Below are 22,210 nucleotides of genomic sequence, written 5' to 3' on the forward strand. Positions count from 1 at the left end.
ACCCCTCCAATACCCTAGGCTTTTCATAAAAGAAGAAAAAGTCCAAGCGCTAAGAGGAATTAACAGGAGGACTAAAACTCTTTAAAAAGCACCGAGCTAAAGGCGAATACATTTACAAGTGAATCATGTGGTTGTTACAGCTACTATCCAGGCATGGAAACATTCTAAAGACCATGTTTAATACCTGGTGGTCAAAAATTCCTCAGATATGCAACTGGGGAGAACTACATTACCTTACTGCTGTTTCTTTCATGCTCTGTTTTTTCATTATACCAAGGCTCATCCCATTTTTCTTCGGCTTGCCATGCATATTTTAAAATAGTACTCAGAATAGCTTCAAAGAGGAGGATTATTAGATAAATAATCAAGAAGGAATTCATAGACCTAGAAGGAGGCAAAAAATGCCATTTCAGTTTGTTTTACTTAATCTGTTAAAACACTTAAAATATAAATTGATCAAAACTTATGAGACAACTTTTTCACATGCACCCCACATTTCACATGGWTTTAAATTTAATAGATGATAAATATAAACAACATGAGTGAAAAGAAATCTTATCTCTGACTAACATATACTCTACATAATAAACATGAAACTAGATTAAGGTGGAGAATACCCCAACAGCTGACTTATACCACATCTTGTTCAAGATTTTGGGGACTGACTTATACTTCTTCCAGACATTCCCCAAGTATCAAGTGAGGCTGTAAGGGCATTACCGGAGAACAGTGTAATCCATAAATCCAAGGCTGCACTTTTTTCTTTAGTTTTAAGAGCACTTCTTTGCCCATCTACTTATTTTAGCCAGGCCATCCTATAYGAGGATGACCTTCCAAACTTGTCAATATTCTGTAATGTCAGCCAGACCATCTTTTCACCCCTTGCTCTTTCTTGTGCATCCTACAGATTTGTTTGTATCTGGTTATAGAAAAATAATCAACTCCATGATTGCAAAAGAAAAACATCATGAKGCTAAAGTCTGATCTTTTTATAACCTGAATAAAGGCAGAGTATTAGAACTATTTTTCCTTTTAAAACAATTGAGTTCAACATACAAATCCATTATAGTAACAAATCTGAAACAGAATCTGCAACTTGCATAAGAAGCAAGATGCATGACAAAACATATCTGCATAGACTATATATCCCTTAGAATTTGTGAAACAAAACTAATTTCCACTGTAGCAAACGTTAAGCTTAAAGACAAAGAAATTATTAATGATTAAGGCTTCAGCTGAGCCCATCTTCTTTAAGGGCAGGATGCAGTCTCATGCTTATGAGATAGCAAAGGATATATAAAAGAGCAAAGGCAGGGATTGGTGAGAAAAGCATCATCAAGTATCTGCTTCAAAGCAGCACTCCACCTTCCAAAATACCATCTTCACGTTTCAGAGAAAAACAAACCAAGTCCCCCAAAACCAAATAAGCTTTTCCTGTTTTACTCCCTTTTCAGCTTGGGTATTCATCTTTTCACACTACTCAAAGAAATGCTGGAATATTTTAAAAACAAAACAAAAGGAAAGGAATTAAGAAATTCACCATTACAGCTTCCTACTGCAGGCAAGACAGTCACCCTCTCTTGCCCTGCCTGTAACTCAACAATGAGATCATAAATGCTCTATAGTTACTGGGGAAATACCAAGTTACAATTCTACAAATGTGAAGGACACTAAAATAAACATACTTTTCCACTGCTGACCGTTTCTGAGATTTACTCTTGTAATTTAATGCCATCTTTGTCTCCATACCTGTATACACAGCAACACCTGGGAAGAAGGTAGGAGGGACGGGGGAAAAAAAAAGTTATACTTAGTTTTCTGCATATAGACAACTTGTAGAATTTTTAATTTTGTTTACAAGACATACGATAAATTCAAGAGGTGATATTGTTTACTTCAATACAATGGCAAGGCAGTATTTTCTATGTTAGTAATATTCTGCAACAACAAAACAGTGCTACTGAAGTAATTTTAGCATCTATTAGAATGCTCTTTATTATTATGACTGTACAGCTCTCCAAATGTACTTTTTATGGAAATCAGAATGCTAAATCTCAKGAGGGCCTGAATAATGGATAACTAACATCAGTCATTTATCCATTAAAGTTAAGTTACTCCTTTATCAAACCACTTCAAATATTTTCACATAGTGGAGCTGAAACTTTTTATCTATAGAGACTCTTTGGCATAATATCACACTTTCATCTATGGTCATATCCCTCACCACCAGCAGCATTGTTAAGATTTCTTCAGTGTAAGTAGAATTATATCACAGTTCAGCAACATGTTTTACGAAGAGAATGCTCTTTAAGTATTTAGATGTCTACAAACCAAATATTTCTTTAGTGTTTTTTAATCTTGCTCCACGAAGTAAGAGACTTTCAGGTCCAAGAGGTCTAAATAAAATAAAATAAATAAAATAAACATACAAGCATTTAAAAACATGTTCTGTAATCTGTGGGACTGAAGTCTAGTTTCTTATGCAGAGGTCTTACGGCCCCCATGAATTCCTATCGAGCAACTCCATCCTCACATTCTTCAGCTCCACTTTTGACTTCTTCAATTTTGTCCTTTTCTCCCCATCTCCCCCCACCCCAAACTCTACAGAGCTCTCAGCTCCCTTTAACATTTCCTTTGGCCACTGCAATAATCTACCACCACTTTCTATACTCCATAACTAGCAGTTGAGCTAAAGGTACTGAATAGCTGGTTCAGAAAGATCTACAAGTTACTTGAAACGCCAGCAGAAAAAACCTGTCAAGCTCACATTGCAACAGTAGTGCGATTTTAGTTTTGGCTATTTTATTTTTACTCCTTTGTCAAAATGAAACCATCTAGCACATTCAAAAGTTACTTATACAAGAAAAAGACAGAAAGCTAGAYAGACAGACAATACAACAGGACATGTTCTGCTTTCTCATGAAAGTCTAAAATTCTGCAAAATATTTTTGCTCACACCCAGAGCACCACAATAATACAGTAATTTCATCAGCTAAGTTAACAGTAAACAGCGCTATCTTAACAAGCAAGGTTCATATAATGTTAGAACCATATGCTCTACTTCAGTGACTGCACCATCTTTGGAAACTGCCAGGATGGTTGGGGTGAAGCCACACAAAAGGTGCCTTTTGCATATTTCTGGATTCAAATGGTTTTGTAGACTGAAAAACCAGTTCGAGAAACTCCAAATACAAAACTTAAGTCAGCGCAATACAGACTAAATGAGTTTCTCTTTCGCAGTCAGAAGATACAGCTCCATCAGTAGTCAGAACTTGGAATTATTTTTTCACATTCACTTTAAACTGGCTCTGTTGTATGTTGTCAACCAAATTATTTGAGAAAGTATCCCTAAGCAGAACCTGTCAGCTCAGCAGTAATGACATCTGAAGAGCTCTAAGCTAAGTAGCAAATAAAGTCACCTTAGAAAATRACCTCTTTTTTTTCCTCCTCCTTTTTAAATGTGTGGTTAGGGCACAGAACTTGGGGTCAAGTGCTCTGGCTTCTGCATTGCCAGATTTCATGCAAAACCACAGGCAAACCATTTATCCACTCTGACCTTCATTTTATTCTCACTTAAAATTAACAGAATGTTTGCCAACCTCATAAGGGGCCCACCGATTTAATTTATTAGTCTATAAAAGTTTTTTTGTTCTTCAGATTGAAGGCTTTATATTATAGACATATATTACATGAAAAAATAACATAGCTTTAATATTGATTCAGGTGAAAGTTTTACTGAAAAAGATAAAATGTATAAAAGGTAATATTTTGGACATTAAAAGAGTGAAAGAATCCTAATGGATTAATCTTTCTCAGTGATACACTCAGGTATCATAACACAGCACTTCACATTTTAAAGACAGGCAGCTAAGTTTTTTTAAAAAATTGATTACCAGTAATTTTCAGCAAAAATAATAATTTGCATGCTAAATATTCCTGACAATCAGTCCACTTCTTGTTAATTTAAATTGACAGGCAATTGCTGGAGGAAGCCCACATGTAGCTCTGTAAATRCATTCACATGTTCAACTTGTTTTTCTAATTTCCCCTGTTTAAAGTGATGATTCTACTTGCTATAATTGCACAGGGAAGAGTTTGAGTGTGCCCAATTGCGTGCACACAATTGTGCACACAATTATGAATTGATTAGCACAGGTATAAGCACTTACAATTACAGTCCAGAGACTATGGCAGTTTGAGATATAKACTAAAATTACAAATTCGTAACAGAGGTTTTGTTATAACGAACCAGTAACTTCTGCCAACGTCAATAGCAAARACACCCACCCAGTGCCTTGGATAAGCAGATCACAGGGGCTCTGCTGCGGTCTGCATAGTCTGCTAGTGGAAAATGTTTAACTTCAATAAATGTTTTAAATAGCAAACAGTAACAGAGTTATCAGCTCATTACCAGTTCCTAAAACAATTACCCAATCTGGAAACAGTCAAACTTTCCAGAACTACCCATTACATCTGAGAAACTGGGTAGTAAACGAACTTCCCTGAATTTTACTTGGTTACAGTTGAATTACACAGTCTCAAATGGCACTTCTAATAAAAATGAAACTCCCCACCTCTTTCTTTCTTTTTTTCTTTTTTTTTTTTTTTTTTTTAAATTCAACAGTTACTCTTTTTTGTGATGGTCAGGGTTTAACCACTTCCATTAGCACTAAACACTACATTAGCCTTGTTAAATTTTACTTACCGTACAATTTCCTCAATTTGCTGACTTACAGTTATTCTTCCAACAAATCTAAAAAAATAGGCTGTGTGTCAGAAATCTCTACATAAAGTCTCCAAAGTGCAAAAACCAAAAGAACTCCAACCTATTATAATTAGAAAATGTCACTAACAGTACACAAATATAAAATAACCAATTTTAACTTATCATTTCCAAAATAATAAAAACAACGTGACAATACTAGCAAATTTTAGAAGAAATATTTAAAAAGAAACATTCAGCCTTCAAAAGAGTAATTATTTGAAAAAGCCTGCTAGGTTTCTTTAATAAAACCAGAAAAAAAAGTCTATTTCTAATTTAGTTAAAGCAGATCAGACAATTTCTTAATGTGCTAGCAAGAAATAATTCCTCAAATATATATTAATTACCATATTATCCACTAGAAATAGTGTTTTTGAAGTCTGTAACTGTCATATGTTGCATCATTAGTTATAGCTCAACTATAAATAAGTATATTGTTGTAAACTTCCATAGCAGTTAGACCGTAATTTCACGTTCTCTACAAACTGAGCTATGGATCAAACAAATGAGCATCTGTTTAAGCAAATATATTATATATATTTAAGATTCTAGTATTCCTCAAATATCCTAAAGCTAACTTAAAAAGGATTGCTGTGATATAGGCTGGGATATAACCTGTTACTTCATAGCTACTGTTTTCCTTTATACAATTCAGAAGTAGTATAATATTAAAATTTTATTAATCATGACACAGCCACCTGGATAGGAATATAACTTCTATTATATGTAACATCATTTTACAGKGCCTACTGGATTGCTTGCTGATGTTAAAAGCTCAAGCTGAGCATAATGAGATGCCGCTGTGAATTATCAAAGTTTTTGTTTTGGAGAATGGYGTTCAAGTTTTTCTAGATAATAAGCAAAAGAAATAAAACTAACAGATCCACGAAATTAATGTAAGCCTACAATTTCTTAGGGTTAATTCCAAAAAAGTGAGAGTACTACATAAGACTGAAATCTCCTGGAGAACCATATACACTTCTTTTTCTCCACCCTGCTCAAACTTGCTGGGGGGGGGGGTGTTTGTTTGTTTGCTTTTTTCACTTGAGAAGAAGATTACTGGTGAGAAAAGAAATGCAGCATTTTTACATTTTATATTTTAACATTGACAGAAATGTACAGTTTCTGAATTACTACAAAAATACTCAAATTTATCCTGTCAATAGCAATTCTGAGTAAATACATATGTATGTAAATGCTTATGCTCACTATTAATACTGGAAATGTAAGCAAATGTCTGAAGCAACTTTAACCCCAGCAAGATCTATATCACTCCTCGCATTAAAAACTTTGCTTTGATTTTATTTTTAAATGTTTAGTAATAAAGTGATACCTGTATAGGTCTGCTTCTGGCTGCTGACATTCTATAACAGCTACAAGCTTGTCCAGGTTGGCAACTGACTGTAACACTGCTGTTTCTGGGACTGCCACATGTGTCTGTAAAACAGTGTCCATTAACTCAATGATTCAGAAAYATGGGAAGATGGGAAGGGGAAGCCAACAAGCTGAAAAAAAAAATGAGATCATATAATTATATTTCACAGCAGTAACTCAGACCTTAAGATTGGTCTCTCCATCCAGGCTTGCAGTAGTAACATGACATGAACCATCCACTCGATCAGATGACAAAAGCACCAGATCAGCAGGGAAAGTCTCATCTTTGGCTACTCTGACAATATCACCCACCTAAAGAAGTGAACAAAAATGAGAAGGTATAGATAGGGCTTTGAAAGTGAAGAATTCATTTCAGCATTTTTACTGAATCATTATGAAACAGGTCACAATGATCAATGATTGAACGATCACTTTTCAATTTGTCTTTGGGCACATACCCGAATATTTTTAGATCTAGTTTTTACGAGACCACCACTTCTAACAACGTAAACTGGAGCACCGTTTACTTCATTGTCTGCTTTATGTCGTAGCCAGTCTTCATAACCCTGTAGAAAACAAAAATTTATGTTTCAAAGCAAGGAACATATAAAGCAGTAAATGCCTTCCRAGCAAATATGCTTCAAATTACTTGCTGCACGGCCTTAATCTTGTTACTAACTTCTCTTCAGATTCTACTACAGGTGTTACTCAGGAATCTGGGAAATCTCACAGTTTTTACTCATTTTATATGAACAAGTAAAGTAGCAAGAGAGGAGAAGGAATTTACAATCTCATACTCTGTTAAAACGAATATGGACAAATTTTCTGGAGACAAGATGAACAAGTAGTCATGCAATCTGAGATTTATACAGATCAATTTACCCCAAAAGAGGGAAATGCCATCCCCAGTCTTTTTTTTTTTTTTTAAGAGAAGTAACGATCTCAAATTACTCTCCCATGTCACACCACACTGTTTGAGAGCTTATTATAGTTAGTCACTGCCGATATATGAACTCTTCAGATTCCTTAATTTTGTATTATATGCTGTTCATATATCAGCTCTGTAGAGCAAGTGAAAACGACAGAGAAAGTTTTAGTTTTTCCAGAGTCCTAATACAACTGAACTTTTAATAAGCAGTCTTTCTTCACCAGATATCTAACATCTATTTGAGCATCCCTTATCCCAACCACACTCATGTAAAAACATTCATAAGTGTGAATCTAGGTGTATTTTTCCTTTGCATACACTATTGATAAATTCCTTATTTAATCTAATAGCACGATCACCAATATCAAGATCTATTATCTCCAAGTCCAGCTATTGCTTGGAAAATCCCCTCATTGAAGAGRAGAAATTAATCAGTCCATTCAGGCACTTCAGTTTTTATGTATCTTTCTGAAAATTATATCAGTGCTTACATATAAGAAGTTAAGCAAATACTTCTAAGTGTCTATGTACTTTGCCACTTGCTCACTAATCTGGTCAAGATAAATGAGAAAGTGTAATGCATATGCAATATGCACTCAACTCAAAAATGACAAAAACAGGCTTATAGGAAGAACATGCAAGCTCTTAGCTAGGCATAAAATTCAGAATGTGAACACAATTAAGAAAAAGGTTGACACAAATTCCTTACCACACAAATTTGATCACGAAGCTATCAAAAATGTCATTTCCTCAAATATTTATCAGTTTTTTTTTTAAAAAAGCCTGTCTTTGAAGATCTACATTCTCTAGCTGTAACACACTGCATTAAGCAATTAACAAATGTTGAAGAAAGCTTTATTTAGCACAGAAAAGATATTTTCTATCAGCTGATCCACGAACTTATTTTACCATACAGAACCAAATGATTCTTCAGTGCTACCAATCATGCTCTAAGAACTACATGATTACCCTCATGATTCCTTAACACTCCCACATTTATGCCAAAACCACATAYGTTGTTCATTCAATGGATCAAAATTCTTGTGCCATCTCTTACGCTCTGGCAAGACTTCTACTGCTGATTTGCAATAACAGACACATTTTCTAAAGTGCTTTTCTGTGTACGCAAAAGTGCGAAAGAGAATGAAGATCACTTCCTTACAAGTCTGCAGACAGAAGAAATGGATCTTTTACACAGCGGGCATAATCCCAACTCATCCTAGAATACTACAGACACTGGAGGTGAATGTCACAATATGAATAGTACCGAAACAGGACGCATTCTGAGCCTTGGCTGGGGTTTGGAAGAAAGCTATAATGCAAATTAAAGAACCAGAAACACGTTTTTTTTTAACCCTAAAGCATCCTTTTGCAGTTCTTCACTTGCATACTACCTCCATGTACCAGCACTGTTATTAGCACCAGTAGCATTACCACAGCAGGGGGGAGGAAAATGCTTAAGAATAAATAATCAGAAGATGTGTAGTAATAGCAGCCACACAGAAAGATGCTGGGAAATCAGAATTCTAAACCACCTAATTAAGAGCCTGTAAGAGCATTTTCTGATCAGTATGAGAAAGTATCAAGGATCTGCACCTACAGCTCCTTGTTAAAGGTGACTGATGGAAGAAAAAAAAAGATCTAGCTAAAATCCAGTAACCTTGGGCATTTGTCTCATAAATCTGAACAGCTGAGCAATATGGGCACTTGGCAAAGAACTGAAGTTTACCTTCTTCAGAAAGTACAGATTTCAGCGCTTTCTCCATCTGACGCCTATTCCCTACAACATAACGGGTGACACCTCACAACAGGGAATTATTAGAGCCAAATTCTTCTACTCTGTTTAAAAACAAAAAATTTACCCACTGCGGCATTTTTGAAAGAGTCCTTTAGACTCACTTGCAAATATTGCAAGAATACTGTTTGGTATGAAAAAGATGCGACAGGAACACTGTCCATGTTCCTTAATCTCATGAGCAGAAAATATAAATTCCCTTCTTACATTATATTCTTAATTCCTGCTAAAATAACAACATCAATATATATGAGACAAGGAAAAAATTAAAACAGGCTTGCATACTGTATCAGCAGGGTTTGCATATCCAGTTTATTTCTGTATTTAATAAAAACCTACAAAGTAGTTGCTTCTAATTCATTTCACCACCATGTAAACATTCACGTGTCCTATCAATCTGCTTGCTAAATATCTATGAACCTGCTGAAAAAGGACTAAGTTCCCTAAATTCCCTTGGTAAACTGAAATACATAAATAACTTTCTTTAAGGCAACAAGAAGAATTTGGACTCCTCTAAGGACCACACACCCAATTTAAGAGGCATGGGATGAGAAGATCTATGGCTAACAGATTTGACAGAATGACGCAGCATGAGTTGCATCATTTTGCAGCACTGTATATCCTTTTTCTAACCTAAGCATCATCATGCTTCTGATAAGGAAAAGTTCCACTCCTTGTCTGAGATTAAAGTAAGGCTTGGTTTTGAGGTTTTCTAGGTGCATCACGCTAACTAGCCTTCTGGAAATGGGGAAGAGTTTCTCCATCTCCTGCTAARCTTCACAAACTTGGATAGAGTTAATGCTCTTATTTTTCTCTTCTAAACTTTCGAGGGTCTACTAAGTTACTATTCAACATTTACCCTGCCGCAACGTTGTAGAGAACAAGCGCCTTGATGCTTTCAGACAGGTTTCTTTCCCTGAAAGTTTCTTCCTATTCCACTTCTGGTTTGAGAGAATACAGGAAATGGTTTTCAGCTCATGCTTGCTATTTTCCTTTTGTGTTGCAACAGAAGATTTATCTTTCTTTCCTACCATTTAAAAGTCTGTCCAACTGCAGCCTGTTGAAAATAGCATGCTTTCCAAGATAGAAGCTTGTAACTACTGTTGCAGTGGGTCATGCTAAAAACAAGAATCCATTCTATCAGTTTAGGTGGTTTCCAACAGGCCGTTACAGAAACGCACAGACAGAAAACCTCTTAATGCTCTACAAGTCAAGTATGACTTGAATCTTCTAGAAGGACAGCCAGAATCTCTATTCTTTGTAGCTGATGGTGAAATATTTAAATTTGCCAATGTAAGACTGGACATCAGGAAACAACGTGACAGGTGGCTTTGGACTATTTTCAGTTTTACTCAAGTCCAACTTCTTTCTGAAAAAGATTCTAATATTTGTAATAACTTGCACGATCTCTTTCACTTCACAGAGATTTAAGGGATAATTTCCATCGCCAACTTTTGACTATAGCTCTTAAACATGCTTTTTTTGCAGTGATGATAACAGAGCACTCTGCAAATACAAATTGCACAGTGAGAAGATGAAAATGCTGTAGGAGTCTTTGAATACAGTAAGATCCCCTTTCCCCAAACGCTACTCTATCCGATTGAAAACTAAAGCTACTTTTACTTTTGGCCTAATTCAGGGTGGGCTTTGGTCCTAYTGGCAAGGATGCAACTTGAAATCCAGTTGTAGCATCATAAACGTCTCTTGCTTACTTTTCAGTTACTATGAATGTATCTTCTCCCCAGCAAGAGCTGTCAAATCCTTTGAAGGAGCTAGTTCATGAACATCACCTCGCTGCAGAAATTACAGTTTCTGTTCACACTATCACTTTCATTTACCTGGTTGTTTCTTTTCTTTCACCTATTGCTCTAACGGTTTAGGGAAAACAGGAGGAGATGCTTTTCACACTAGCCTTCCACTGTCTCTAGATCTTAGCAGGGTCTAGAACAGTCTGTGAACAAGACTCCTATTAAACTGATACTCAAGTGATTTCTTTGTCATTAGAAATGTTAAGAACATACTCAAAAATCTTTTATATGACTCCCCAGCCCCTCCAAAGCCTTCTGAATGAGATCTTTTACTTGGTACAGTATTATAGTTGATGTATATTTTACCCCAAGAAACACACTCAAGGCAAAATTTGCCRTTTAACTATTGACAAACATGGCATCATTGCATCATCTACCCCAAGTTCCTTTGCCAGTGCGTTATGTAGGAGGATTGCTTTTAATATGTAGTGAGGTATGCCAAAGGAATAAGCTAGGCGCTTTCAGAAAAGGTCTTGTAAGAAGTGACATGTGAAGTTTAGACAAAAATGCTGTCTGACAGTCATTCACTGTCCATTTAAGGATGCTGCAGCAAGTCACTAGGCACTTGACACCTAAGCAAAATGTCCAAGTTCAAATGCCTAACAAGCAAAATTAAATACACAAATTCTTTCTAAAAATGACACTGGTTCTTTTTTTATTTTTACTGTCTATACGTTATCTTGGTCATTCCCCCCCCCCCCCAAGGTTCTTTAACCTCAGAAAGACTTCAGGCAACACATTTCCCCCCCCTTTACCTGTTTTATGGCTGTCACAGTTATGACAAAAAATAATGGCAATCCACTGGTAATAGGACTGGTAGGGGTATCTATCATGAGCTAGAAGAGAAGAAAACATGAAAATCATTTCCCAATTTGATTTTATGACTGCCCTTTCCAAAAAAACCCAATGAAGACAAATTCGTATTCCAAATTCGTATTATAAACAGTGAAGATTTTTACTGCACATTCTCCAGTATTTCTGGGGCAATGCTCAATTATTGACATCTACATAACAGATATCAATAATGATGTAAACAAAGGTTCTATAACATGGAAAAGACTCAACTGCGTGTTTGTAATGCATGTGCCAATTTTAAGACTCCTCACTAAAAGGAAGATTTGTTTTCAGCACACAAAGATGAATTCAAAAGCACACTGCAAATGAAGGAAATTAAATTTTGTGAAGCTGTTTCAATACTCTATACAACGTACTAGTTAACAACAATATAGAGTATAACAACAACCACTCTAGAAGTGAAAATGAAGTTAAAAGCAATAATTTCCTATAGTTCACATTTTAAGGAATCTCACTGTTAAGACTGCTCCTTTCTGGTTCCCCAAAGCTAACATGCAGATTTTACAATTTGTGCTATCATTACTGTCATGCCAAAAGTGCAGTGTATAAACCRAAAACACTGTATGTGGGGAAATGGTGGTGGTTCTCCTCTGCTGCAGAAAAAAAAATATATAGTCAAGTGCTCAAAGAAAATATTCACAAGTAGTTCAAAACCACAGACATTGCTTTGATTTACTTTACCTGAGACTTATGGCATTGCTTTGGGAACCATTAAAGAAAAAAAGAACATACATGAAGTTTACTCCTTTAAAAGTTAATAATCTCATAGAGAAAATAACATATGCCACATTACAACATGCGCACAATCTGTTCTCTTCACTGAAAGGCAAACAGTTCAGAAAACATGACAAAATTAGATCTAACGTACAATATTGTCTGTTCTTCAATCATACTGTTGTGATTTCAGCTTGGAATCATGTTGTCTGAGATACCCCTTGAAAGAAGCGTCCARCTTCCGGTTTGACAGGCTTTTCTACTATCTATGTTCTCTCCTTCYTTCTCAGGGGAGGCTCATATACGATACAAGGAGTTTCATGATGGCAGAATTGCCACAGCAGCCTGCTCCTTTTTGTCTCTTTCACCAGAACACCACAGCCCTTCGCCCGCTACACAGCTGGACACGTACCCATCAGGCAACTGATGTGGAGCATCAGGTGACCAAAATGCAGTCAGTCCCCATGTTTCTGGCATGCGTATGTGATGTGGACAACACGACTGGATGGTGCTGCACATTTAATGACACAATGAGAATTTGCCCCAGCCCTGTCATCACCAGTGGAATACGGTGGTCGTGACAGATGCTGCATCTTGGTCACATGGGATTCATATCACAAAAGATATCATAGTGATAAGCTTTTAAAGGCAACTTAACCTTGTAAAAATAAAAAAATATCRGCCATTAATGGAATATCAAATGGTATTTGAATAAAAAAACTTATGACAGTGAAGACCAAAACCAACCAACTTTTTTCCTGTTAGGTTTCTGAGAAGAATATCATTCAAACATCCCACTTAAACTAATACCAAAGGGGTTTTATCGTGTTTTTTTTTCTTGTTTTTACTTTATAAAAAGAAATGAGGGCATCCACTTGAGTTATGAACCAAGAGAAGAACAAGACTGCATGCTGAATAAAAGTTYTGTCTTTATTTTAGATATGTATTTGTTCATTGACATATTTAGATACTACTATAGTCAAAATTAACTGAAAAGAAAGCAACTCAAAACTGAACTACGCTGCTAAATTTGTGTTTGGAACAAGTAAAAGCTTAAAAAAAATGTAATGCTGTCTATGGTAATAGCAAGTAAGGCTTATGTTCCATCTCCAGCAACTTCCCATCTTCCTCGTGTTACAATATGTTAAACAATGTGAGACATCACAACAGAAGCAACAAACTCAGTCGTCCTAATTAGAAAGACAGGGTGAGCAATGTGTTGTTTAAGTTGGTTAGAAGAACTGTATGACTTTATTAGCTCCCAGYACAGGAATTTTCAGACTATTATAAGTTCAGTCTTTCTAAATGTGAAAGAACAAGAGCAAGGCAAGCAGGGGGCAATTAATGAACAAACACAGAACTGGTCCTGCCACCTTGCATAACCATGGCCAAATCTTATAAACTCTTCAACATTCCTCCTTCTGTCAAATGACATATTGTAAATACTAGGTGATCACTGTGGAGAACTGTATGTTCAAAGCACTTTATTTCATAACTAAAATTATGTGTATGCCAAAATCTCGTCTTGTCTCAGATAAGAGTGATCTTTTGAAAGGCATTACCTCTCCCTGCAACTTCTCCTACTTATACTTTCATCTACTAAGTCTGCAACAATTCATCAGAACATAAGTACGATTACAGTGTTGAGGGTGCAAAAATCACAGTAAATTTACAGGCTTTCATACTTTGAATAAATTTGTAGATGTTTGTGATCAGAACAAACCTATACTTAGTTACCTGTACTGCACTGATGGCAGCACTAACTGATACTTTCAAACCTGACAAACTGTCAATACTAACTGTAAGTTTTTAGGTGTTCATTTTAGGTGAACAAATTGATTTGAGGATTTTAGAACTGTCTGACGGTTGTTGATTTACAAAAGCAAGATTCCACAAACAATAACAATATGACATACCAAGAACTTATAATAATCCATTCTCAGTGCAAGAACAAGTGCACTGCCCAACCTGATGCAAGTGAAATGTGAATATCTGCACTTCTCCAGAATAATGCCCAACAAGCATACAAAGATTTTAACACTCATAAAGATAACACTCATAAAGATAAATCTAAGAACAGTATACTTCAAATTTGGATGTATTCTCTTTAAATTGTTATTTTACTTTCATAGAGARGCTGGAAAGACAGTGTTTTTATAAGCAAAAAATATTAACAGAGAAGTTAAGACATTCCTAAAACAGAAAGTCAGTAGAAAAATTTACAGTATAAATCCCCATTTCCAGCTTAACTTCTAACACTATGCTGAGTATGAGTATTATCCAACTTACCTGAACCAAAAATATAATCAAAAAATAAAAGTTGGCTACTCTTCTGAATTGCTCAAATAAGTTTTTCGGAACAAAATTCCACACTGTATACTGAAGAAATAAAGAAAAAAAAAGAAAACAGCAGTTATTACATACGGAATAACTTTTCAGTGAAATTCAGTTTTCTTCCAGACTCTCTTAACCTAAAATCTTTTCATTTTTAATTTCTTTTCTTCTTCCCCCCAAAACCCCATTTTTTCTTGTCCCATTCCCACACAGTACTGCTGCATCAAGACTTTCCCTAGAAGTGAAGTGGCAACTGCATCTAATTCATAGTCAAAGATTTAAAWGTTCTCCTACCAACTGGGATAGGAGCAGCTAGAGTCATTTGGCTGCTTGCAGCCAGGRAAGTACAGAACAAATTAATTCTTGCAGTTGCAACCTTCTCTCCTACACTCCAATGACAAGATGCATCCCCACCATCATTTCAGTCCAAGGCCACACTAGGAGAGAATCTGCAAYTACAGTTCCCTGCTATGGTTTACTTTATGCAGAATATCAACTTAGAAATGGCTATTTTGTAAGTCTTCACAGCCTTCAGTTCTCCTTTTAAATGGTATTGTGCATCACAGCCAGACATGGACAAATATATTGGTTTAAAACACATTATTCTTCAGAAATTTTGACTAATATGCTCAATCATTTTGTAACTAGTCAGCTTCCGAGGAAGGAGTGATAGGAAGAGAGCAAGAGACAAACAACCYAGAACAGGGATAGCCCATCTTTTTCTGAAAAAAACGCCAGAAGTTGTCTGACATCGAAAATTGTACATGTACCATTAGACATTACATAAACATGCATTTTCACTATACAACTTCTTTAGTAACCTATTGCGTACTTCTCATATGGTAAATTGATTTCCTACCTTGGATGATATGATTCTGTTGTCTGCAAATTTCTGGGGAACATAATGGCCATGCTGGGGGAAACGATTTGCTATGTAAATAGTTCGTGTATCACTTTGATGTGGTGGGTCAAAACCCTAAAACACAAAATAAAAAACAGATCATCAAAAAGAGTACTTTATTAATGCCAGTTTTATAAAATTCTGCTATCTTTGGGCTGAAGATATCCAAATATGAAGCAGAAGTTTTAGATTAGCAGCTTTTGAGTGTGAAACAACATTAACCTGTAAATTAAACTCTGTTGTGTCCAGATAATTTTCAAAAACTGAAATAAAAAATAAAGTTGATTYTGGGTTGTGTCTTCATTCTAAAATATAAAATAAAATATTCTTAAGTCTTCAAAAGGATAGAGATTATCACACAAACTTAAGGCCTTTGAAAGCTAAGAAAGCAGAAGAGCGCATGACTCCACTTAGGTCACATTTTTTTTTTTTTTCTTTTTGGTCTTAACTATGGAGCACATGGTTTAGGGAGTCACTGGAAAGATGGTGTCTGGGAACCCAGACTAGAAGACAAGTCTGCAAGAGCAGTGTATAATGAACCCAAAGTTTGTCAGACGAATTTAAGCTGAAAGCTGCAGAGTGTGCACTCACAACATGGAATTCATACTACAAGACGAAAATTCATTATTAAGTAAAAGCTATTTGCAAGCAGCAGAAGACGATGTTTCTCTAAGCTTCCACATGGGAAGGTGTGCTTGCTTAGACGGTTCCTTTAAGTGGCTTCAAATCATGTCAAATAACCCATTTTCCCCTGAGACAGACAACAGGTCTGGTGCTCAGGGGAGAAGCAGTAAATATCTTAGCTTAATTTTTATAAGACTTTTGATGCTGTCTCACAATTGTCTGATAAAACAGCTAGGGAGATATGATTACATAAATTCTGACAAGACTGGTTAATAAAGTATGCTCAGGAATACTCATCAATAGTTTCTTGGTCAAAACAGAAGATCCAAGGCAGGGGGGTCTTACAGAAGCAAGCCCTCTCGCAGGTCTAATGTTCAGTATTTTCATCAGCTCCCTCTGTGAGGGAAAGGGGAATACACTAACTAAATTTGCAGATGATACCACACTGGGACTGGAAGAACATCAAACAACAAGAATAGAATTCAAATGATCTTGATCAACTAAATACATGGCGGACTGAAAGATATTATGGTTAGACAGGATTAACTGCATCTACAGAACTAGAACAAACGATGCATGTAGGAATTGTGCTGAAAAGAATGAAAGCACTATAGTAGACTACAAGTTGAATGTGAGTCAGTAATGTCACATCATTGAGAAAAGGCCTCCAGTACCAACAAAGCTGGAGGTGGAGTGGGTGCCAGAGTTCAAGCACTGTGAACCAACTGGACAGGATCCAGAGCAGCTGAACATGAGCGACAAGAGATCCTGAAAACATGACATACAACACAAGGCTGACCAATTTAAAGGGGAAAGAGCAAACAGATTAGGGTCATTTAGCCTAAAGGAGAGGAAGCTAGAGATACGCTAACAAACCTTCTAATACACAAAAACTGCTCCACTGAGAAAAGCAGTTATCTGAAGGGCAAGGGAGACTAGAACTAGACTTCAGCTGTCACTAGGGAGACTTAATTTGGCTACTGGAAAAGCAAATAAAAATTACTTTCTGGTGGAAAGGAATAATTAAAAACCAAAATAAGTCACACAGGGAGGTTGCCTTGTCTCTGTAACAGAAGGGTTTATATCTAGGTCATTCTAGTCCATCTTTATTTGGGTCTATCCTGGGGCTACATGACTCACTGACAGCTCTTTCCAACTCTAACATTCTAGCCTGGAGAAGCAGGTGATAACAAAAGACAAGCAAGCAAGACAGTAGAATAGTAATAATTCACATAATAAGCYGAGACAAAGACGAAAACCAGAAAGGTTTAAGCGGCAGAGCATAATGATACATTTCAGCAAGAGAATCATAGACTTAATCTTAAAACTGGATAAATATGATTTGTGCTATGTATACAAAGTCTCTCTGCTCTTGGATGCCAAGTGAAATGACAACGGACAAAAGACGGCATTAACAACTCCACTACTCGAAATGAGGAAACTAACTTTGCAGTTGCATTGCTCTGCTTGTGAAACCATGCTCAAACTTAGGCTTACTGTCAAATRCAAACTGATACTTCATAGAACTCCAACAGATACTTCTGTATCAGTTAAATAAGCAGGGTGATGAACGGTGAACACAATGAAGGACACAAAAAAAAATGGTTGGTACAAGCAGCCAAGACTTACTTTTTAATCCATGAAGTTGTCTAACATAGGGCATTAGGAATGTTCACATTTAGGATAGCATCATTTTAATGGAAATGTATAATTAAAATATCCTTTCAAACACACAAGTTACTGTATTTGGCATCAACAACATAGAAATGTTCTGCTTCAGAAAGAAAGAAGGGAGGAACGAGAGGAATGGATATTTTTCAAAGAGATTTGAAGGAGAACAAACTTTTAGATGACAAACAGTGGAAGGCTGCTCTAGTCACATGCTCTGTTTAAAGATAAGAGTGGAGCAAGGAGGCAAAGGAGTAGATAGGAGAAAAGGTTGGAAAAAATATATAGGAAGCCAAGAACAAAAGGAAGGAGTTGTTCTCAGCTTTGGGAAAAAAAAAAAGGAATAYAAGCATGAATTTAGGATGAAAATAACCACTGAGCACTGACGYAAAATTTGAGAGAACAGTATTTCTAGCAGAAGTACTTTGGATATCTGTCCCTAGTGGCAGATTATTCTTAAATCGATATCAAATAAGCCACAATAAAAGTGTGGCTTTTTTGTAGGTAAGAAAAATGTAATTAATTATTAAGACTAGGTAAACAGCTCTTTCCCAYCTCAGAAAATATCTGGCACTCACGAAATGCCAGATACTTTTAGAGTAGAAATTTTTCAGCCTGGAGAGTGCGACTTGCTGAATTAAAACTAACAGCCAAAGCAAGGATAAAATAGGAAAACCCCAAAACCCAATTTGTACTATTCTGATGATGATAAATGCTTATTACTGTGTTACTCACAGAAAGTTATTAAAACAAATGAAAAACTTCAAAGCAACTAGGGTGCTTAGGCATCTAGGATCACTGCATTAATATGCCCCTTTTAGGCCACTGTCAGATAACCTAAAGTTCAAGAGTTTTATGACAGGTTTATGACAAAGAGTAAAAACCACAACATAATAAAGCTTAACTACATGAGCATCTCTATCAGAGAATACTTCTGAGGAAGTAGATCGAACTGACTGAAAGTGAGGAATGTATTTGCCAAATCAGAATTTCAAGCCATAGAATTTACAGCTTCAGCATGCGGCTAAGCAAGCTTAGAACAACAGTCTACACGCATTTAAATTTACTCTGTTTTCTTGAGATAGATGAGGAAGGAGATGCAAAAGCTGCTCAATTATTAGACATATGGAGATGGCAAAGTACAAGCAAGGTAGGCCGGGGACAAGAACCTCTTTAACCATCAGAGCTATGGCTGGAAAAGGACATATCCTTGACGACCTCAGTAACTTGACTGTAGTCAGAGCAGCAAGTAAGTGGCTGAGGTGGGAGCAGAACCCAGACTGCACAACASTTATTCCTGTGACTATGACAGATCACCCCAAACCACCCAACAACTCTCTCATTAGGTAATTATCTAGGGGGGCTACAATCAAGCAGATCTTCCAGGGAAGTATTAATTATACATCTCTTCAAGAATAACTCTATACAAAAGTTGAATTTAAAGGAATTTCACTTCTTGAACAGTTAACTCAATTTTTTCTGTAATTACGTGGTTAGTCACAGACCTTGCTTCTGCAACACAACCAACTTAGAGCCCAAATTTCTGTCCAGTAAAGGCATTTTGCACAGTACCTATATGCAAGTTATCAAAAAATGATGCAGGAAACAATTTCCTAATTTCAGTTTTAAGAAGCTTCTTTCTTTCTAATGCCATTATCAAACTCAACTGCAAAATAAGCCTTGTCAAAGGATTTCTGATGCTAAATAGCATGAAAAGAGAATTCCTAAACTAAGCTTTCAATCTCAGAAAAAGAGTCATAGCTCACACTGATACCTTTCAATAAAAGTCAGTTTTCCTACAGTTATTCTAGTGAACTGTTATCTACCTACATGCATAGATCACTAACTTCATAACAAAACTACCATTCCCCCCCCTTTAAAAAAAAAGAGAGAGAGAGAGAGAGAGAGAGAGAGAGATAAAAGTCAGTTTTCCTACAGTTATTCTAGTGAACTGTTATCTACCTACATGCATAGATCACTAACTTCATAACAAAACTACCATTCCCCCCCCNGAGAGAGAGAGAGAGAGAGAGAGAGAGAGAGAGAGAGAGAGAGAGAGAGAGAGAGAACCATTCCCCAAAGCAATTAATTGCATAGTCATACCAATAGTTTAGTGGTATAATGTAAGGGGGTAGGGCAGAAGAAGAGTTTTACATTGCTACTGAGAAATCATCGTTAGCATGAACAAAAAAATTAGGTAACTGGAGAAAACATGCAGTGTAGCTAAAAGAGAAGCAGCATAACAAGAAAGATTTACGTAAAGGAAGAGACTGTTCTCCTGACACCTGCAAGTGTAAACAGATGAAAAAAAGAGTATTTGTTCAGCCAATTTGTTGGTATGATATACAATATCTACTGCTAGACTTTCAGATCTTTATTTGTTAAGATTAATATTAAAATTTTAATATTAATATTTAAAAAACTTAACTCTTGGGAGTGTGTATTAATGTTCTTCTGCAAACACTCTAGAGCGCTGTTGAATGAGAACAAAAACCTGCAGACCTTTCAGTCAAGACTGGCGACTGGAGATCAGCACAAAATTTATCAACTGCCATACATATCAAAACAAATTTGGAATAAATATAGCAATAATTACAGCTCATCTGACAAGCAATATTTGCTTACGATTTGCATACAACTACTTATATCTTACTACAACTATTTCAGAATCTCACAGTGTTTCTTGTTCATCATTCACACCTTTTACAGGAAAAAAAAAGCAAAACAATTGTTTGCTAGAAGAACTTATACTGCATAACCTGTTTTTAGTGAAAGGGGTATGAAAGAAGGAAGTCTCAAGGAGAACTTCCTCTTTTCAAAAACCACTCCGAACACTACTAAGGAAAGTAATTGTTCCCCAGAAAGTCCTTCGGACACCACATGCCAGGCAATAAATAAACTAAATAAAAAAAAGAACAAAAGACAGGAAGCCTTTTCCCTAGGGAGGTGACTGACCCTGGCTGCAGAAACAGAACAACAATATTTCATGGCAGATAGCCCCAAAACCTGTTATTACACTGCTTCGAAGTTACATTTTGATGAAAGATGTTTTGCAGAACTGTATTTAGGATTCGGTTTTTTTTTTTTGATGTACAAGGAATCGCTTCCCCTTTGTCAGAAATGACTATTCACACATGATGCACATTTTCAGAAATCTGTAAATTTGTACTCAAAAATTATTTCAGTCATATAACTGGGCAGTAGTCAAACAAAATTTGTTCCGACAAAGGTTAGCATGAAGGAAGAGACGGCCTTTCTTGCAGCAATTTTAAACACTGCATTAGTTACAGAAGTAGTAAAGCACCCTGAGGTTTATGAAGTGCCACGCAAACCATCCCTCCTCTTAAAAGATTACTGCTGTAAAGAAATAAAATAGTACTAAGAGTCTTGCACTTGCAACTTCCTTTTGCAGCTTACTTTGTCTACAGTTGTTTAGTATATCTGATAACAAATCACGTGGTAACCTCCTAAAATAACTATAGCCAAACTATATTATTTTGACTGAAGTAAAAAGACTAGGAAACAAGGCCCAAGAAATCAAAGTAAGACTCTTTTCACAGAGTAAAAAAAGAACAAGGAAAAACAAACAAAAAAACCTCTCAAAACCACATAGTACTGCATTTGGAAAAGTCATGTTGATGCCTGGAACAAAGTTCTGGTAACACTCACCTCAAGGTCTCCTACTTCACCTTATTTTGTCAAATGGTCAGTCAGCTGTTCACAGAATAACTTGGAGAAATATCTACTTGAAATTTAAAAAGATATCTACTCATTGTTTATCTACAAAAATAATAATAAGCTAAYCTGGTCTAATTCATGGGTAACATACTTCCCAGTTTCTCTGTRCAAGTGACTAATGTCAGAAATACTGGCCTTGTAGTATCAATAAAATCAGTCAAGAAAAGCAAGCCGAGAAGGCAAGTTTGTATTTCAAACACAGCTTTCTCAGGGACTGATACAACACAACCAGATTCCAGTACGAGCAGAGAGTTTTAACCAAGATTTAGGAATACAGTTTCATCTTAAATAAATCTCAACTCAACTAAGCAACAGATTTTCTTATCTTCTCCTACAATCCAAATCACAGTGTTTAAGGCATAATCCGTTTTAGACACCGTATGATTAAAAAAATTAATGCTTTACATCAGCTACTTTTTTCTGAGGTTCTTCAACAGAATTCCAAACTTTGCCTTTTTTCTATAGGATTATTAGAATTGTTATTTTGGTGCATTCAACCTATTTAATTAGCCAAACAACTACAATACATCCCTCACTTATTGCTTTCTATCAGGATGCTCCCTTTAATAATCAGAGACACAGATTACGAAAATGATCATTTTGAAGACCAGCAGATCCAGCTGCTTTTATTCAATTTCTTCAGTAGTGATTTTATTAGGAAAATCCACACATATCTTTACCATTTTGTCAAACTCTGGACCAAGCAAAA

At 36.0% G+C, this 22,210-nt stretch overlaps 1 protein-coding gene across 1 annotated transcript in view; it reads right to left on the minus strand.

The window, feature by feature from the left end:
* ATP11B (ATPase phospholipid transporting 11B (putative)) overlaps window positions 1-22,210 on the minus strand; it is an 85,255-nt gene that overhangs the window by 34,434 nt on the left and 28,611 nt on the right. Inside the window, exons 3-12 of the mRNA XM_085307108.1 lie at window positions 15,430-15,546; window positions 14,526-14,615; window positions 11,423-11,503; window positions 6,595-6,702; window positions 6,320-6,448; window positions 6,096-6,199; window positions 4,706-4,753; window positions 2,332-2,396; window positions 1,686-1,767; window positions 234-384 (exon numbers count right to left, since the gene is read on the minus strand). Of these exons, the coding sequence (XP_085163234.1) occupies window positions 234-384; window positions 1,686-1,767; window positions 2,332-2,396; window positions 4,706-4,753; window positions 6,096-6,199; window positions 6,320-6,448; window positions 6,595-6,702; window positions 11,423-11,503; window positions 14,526-14,615; window positions 15,430-15,546 (975 nt within the window). The remainder of the gene's footprint in view (window positions 1-233; window positions 385-1,685; window positions 1,768-2,331; window positions 2,397-4,705; window positions 4,754-6,095; window positions 6,200-6,319; window positions 6,449-6,594; window positions 6,703-11,422; window positions 11,504-14,525; window positions 14,616-15,429; window positions 15,547-22,210) is intronic.

The sequence above is a fragment of the Rhea americana genome, unplaced genomic scaffold, assembly GCF_003343005.1.
Source record: "Rhea americana isolate MKP2758 unplaced genomic scaffold, rheAme1 scaffold_253, whole genome shotgun sequence".
Lineage (NCBI taxonomy): Eukaryota > Metazoa > Chordata > Aves > Rheiformes > Rheidae > Rhea > Rhea americana.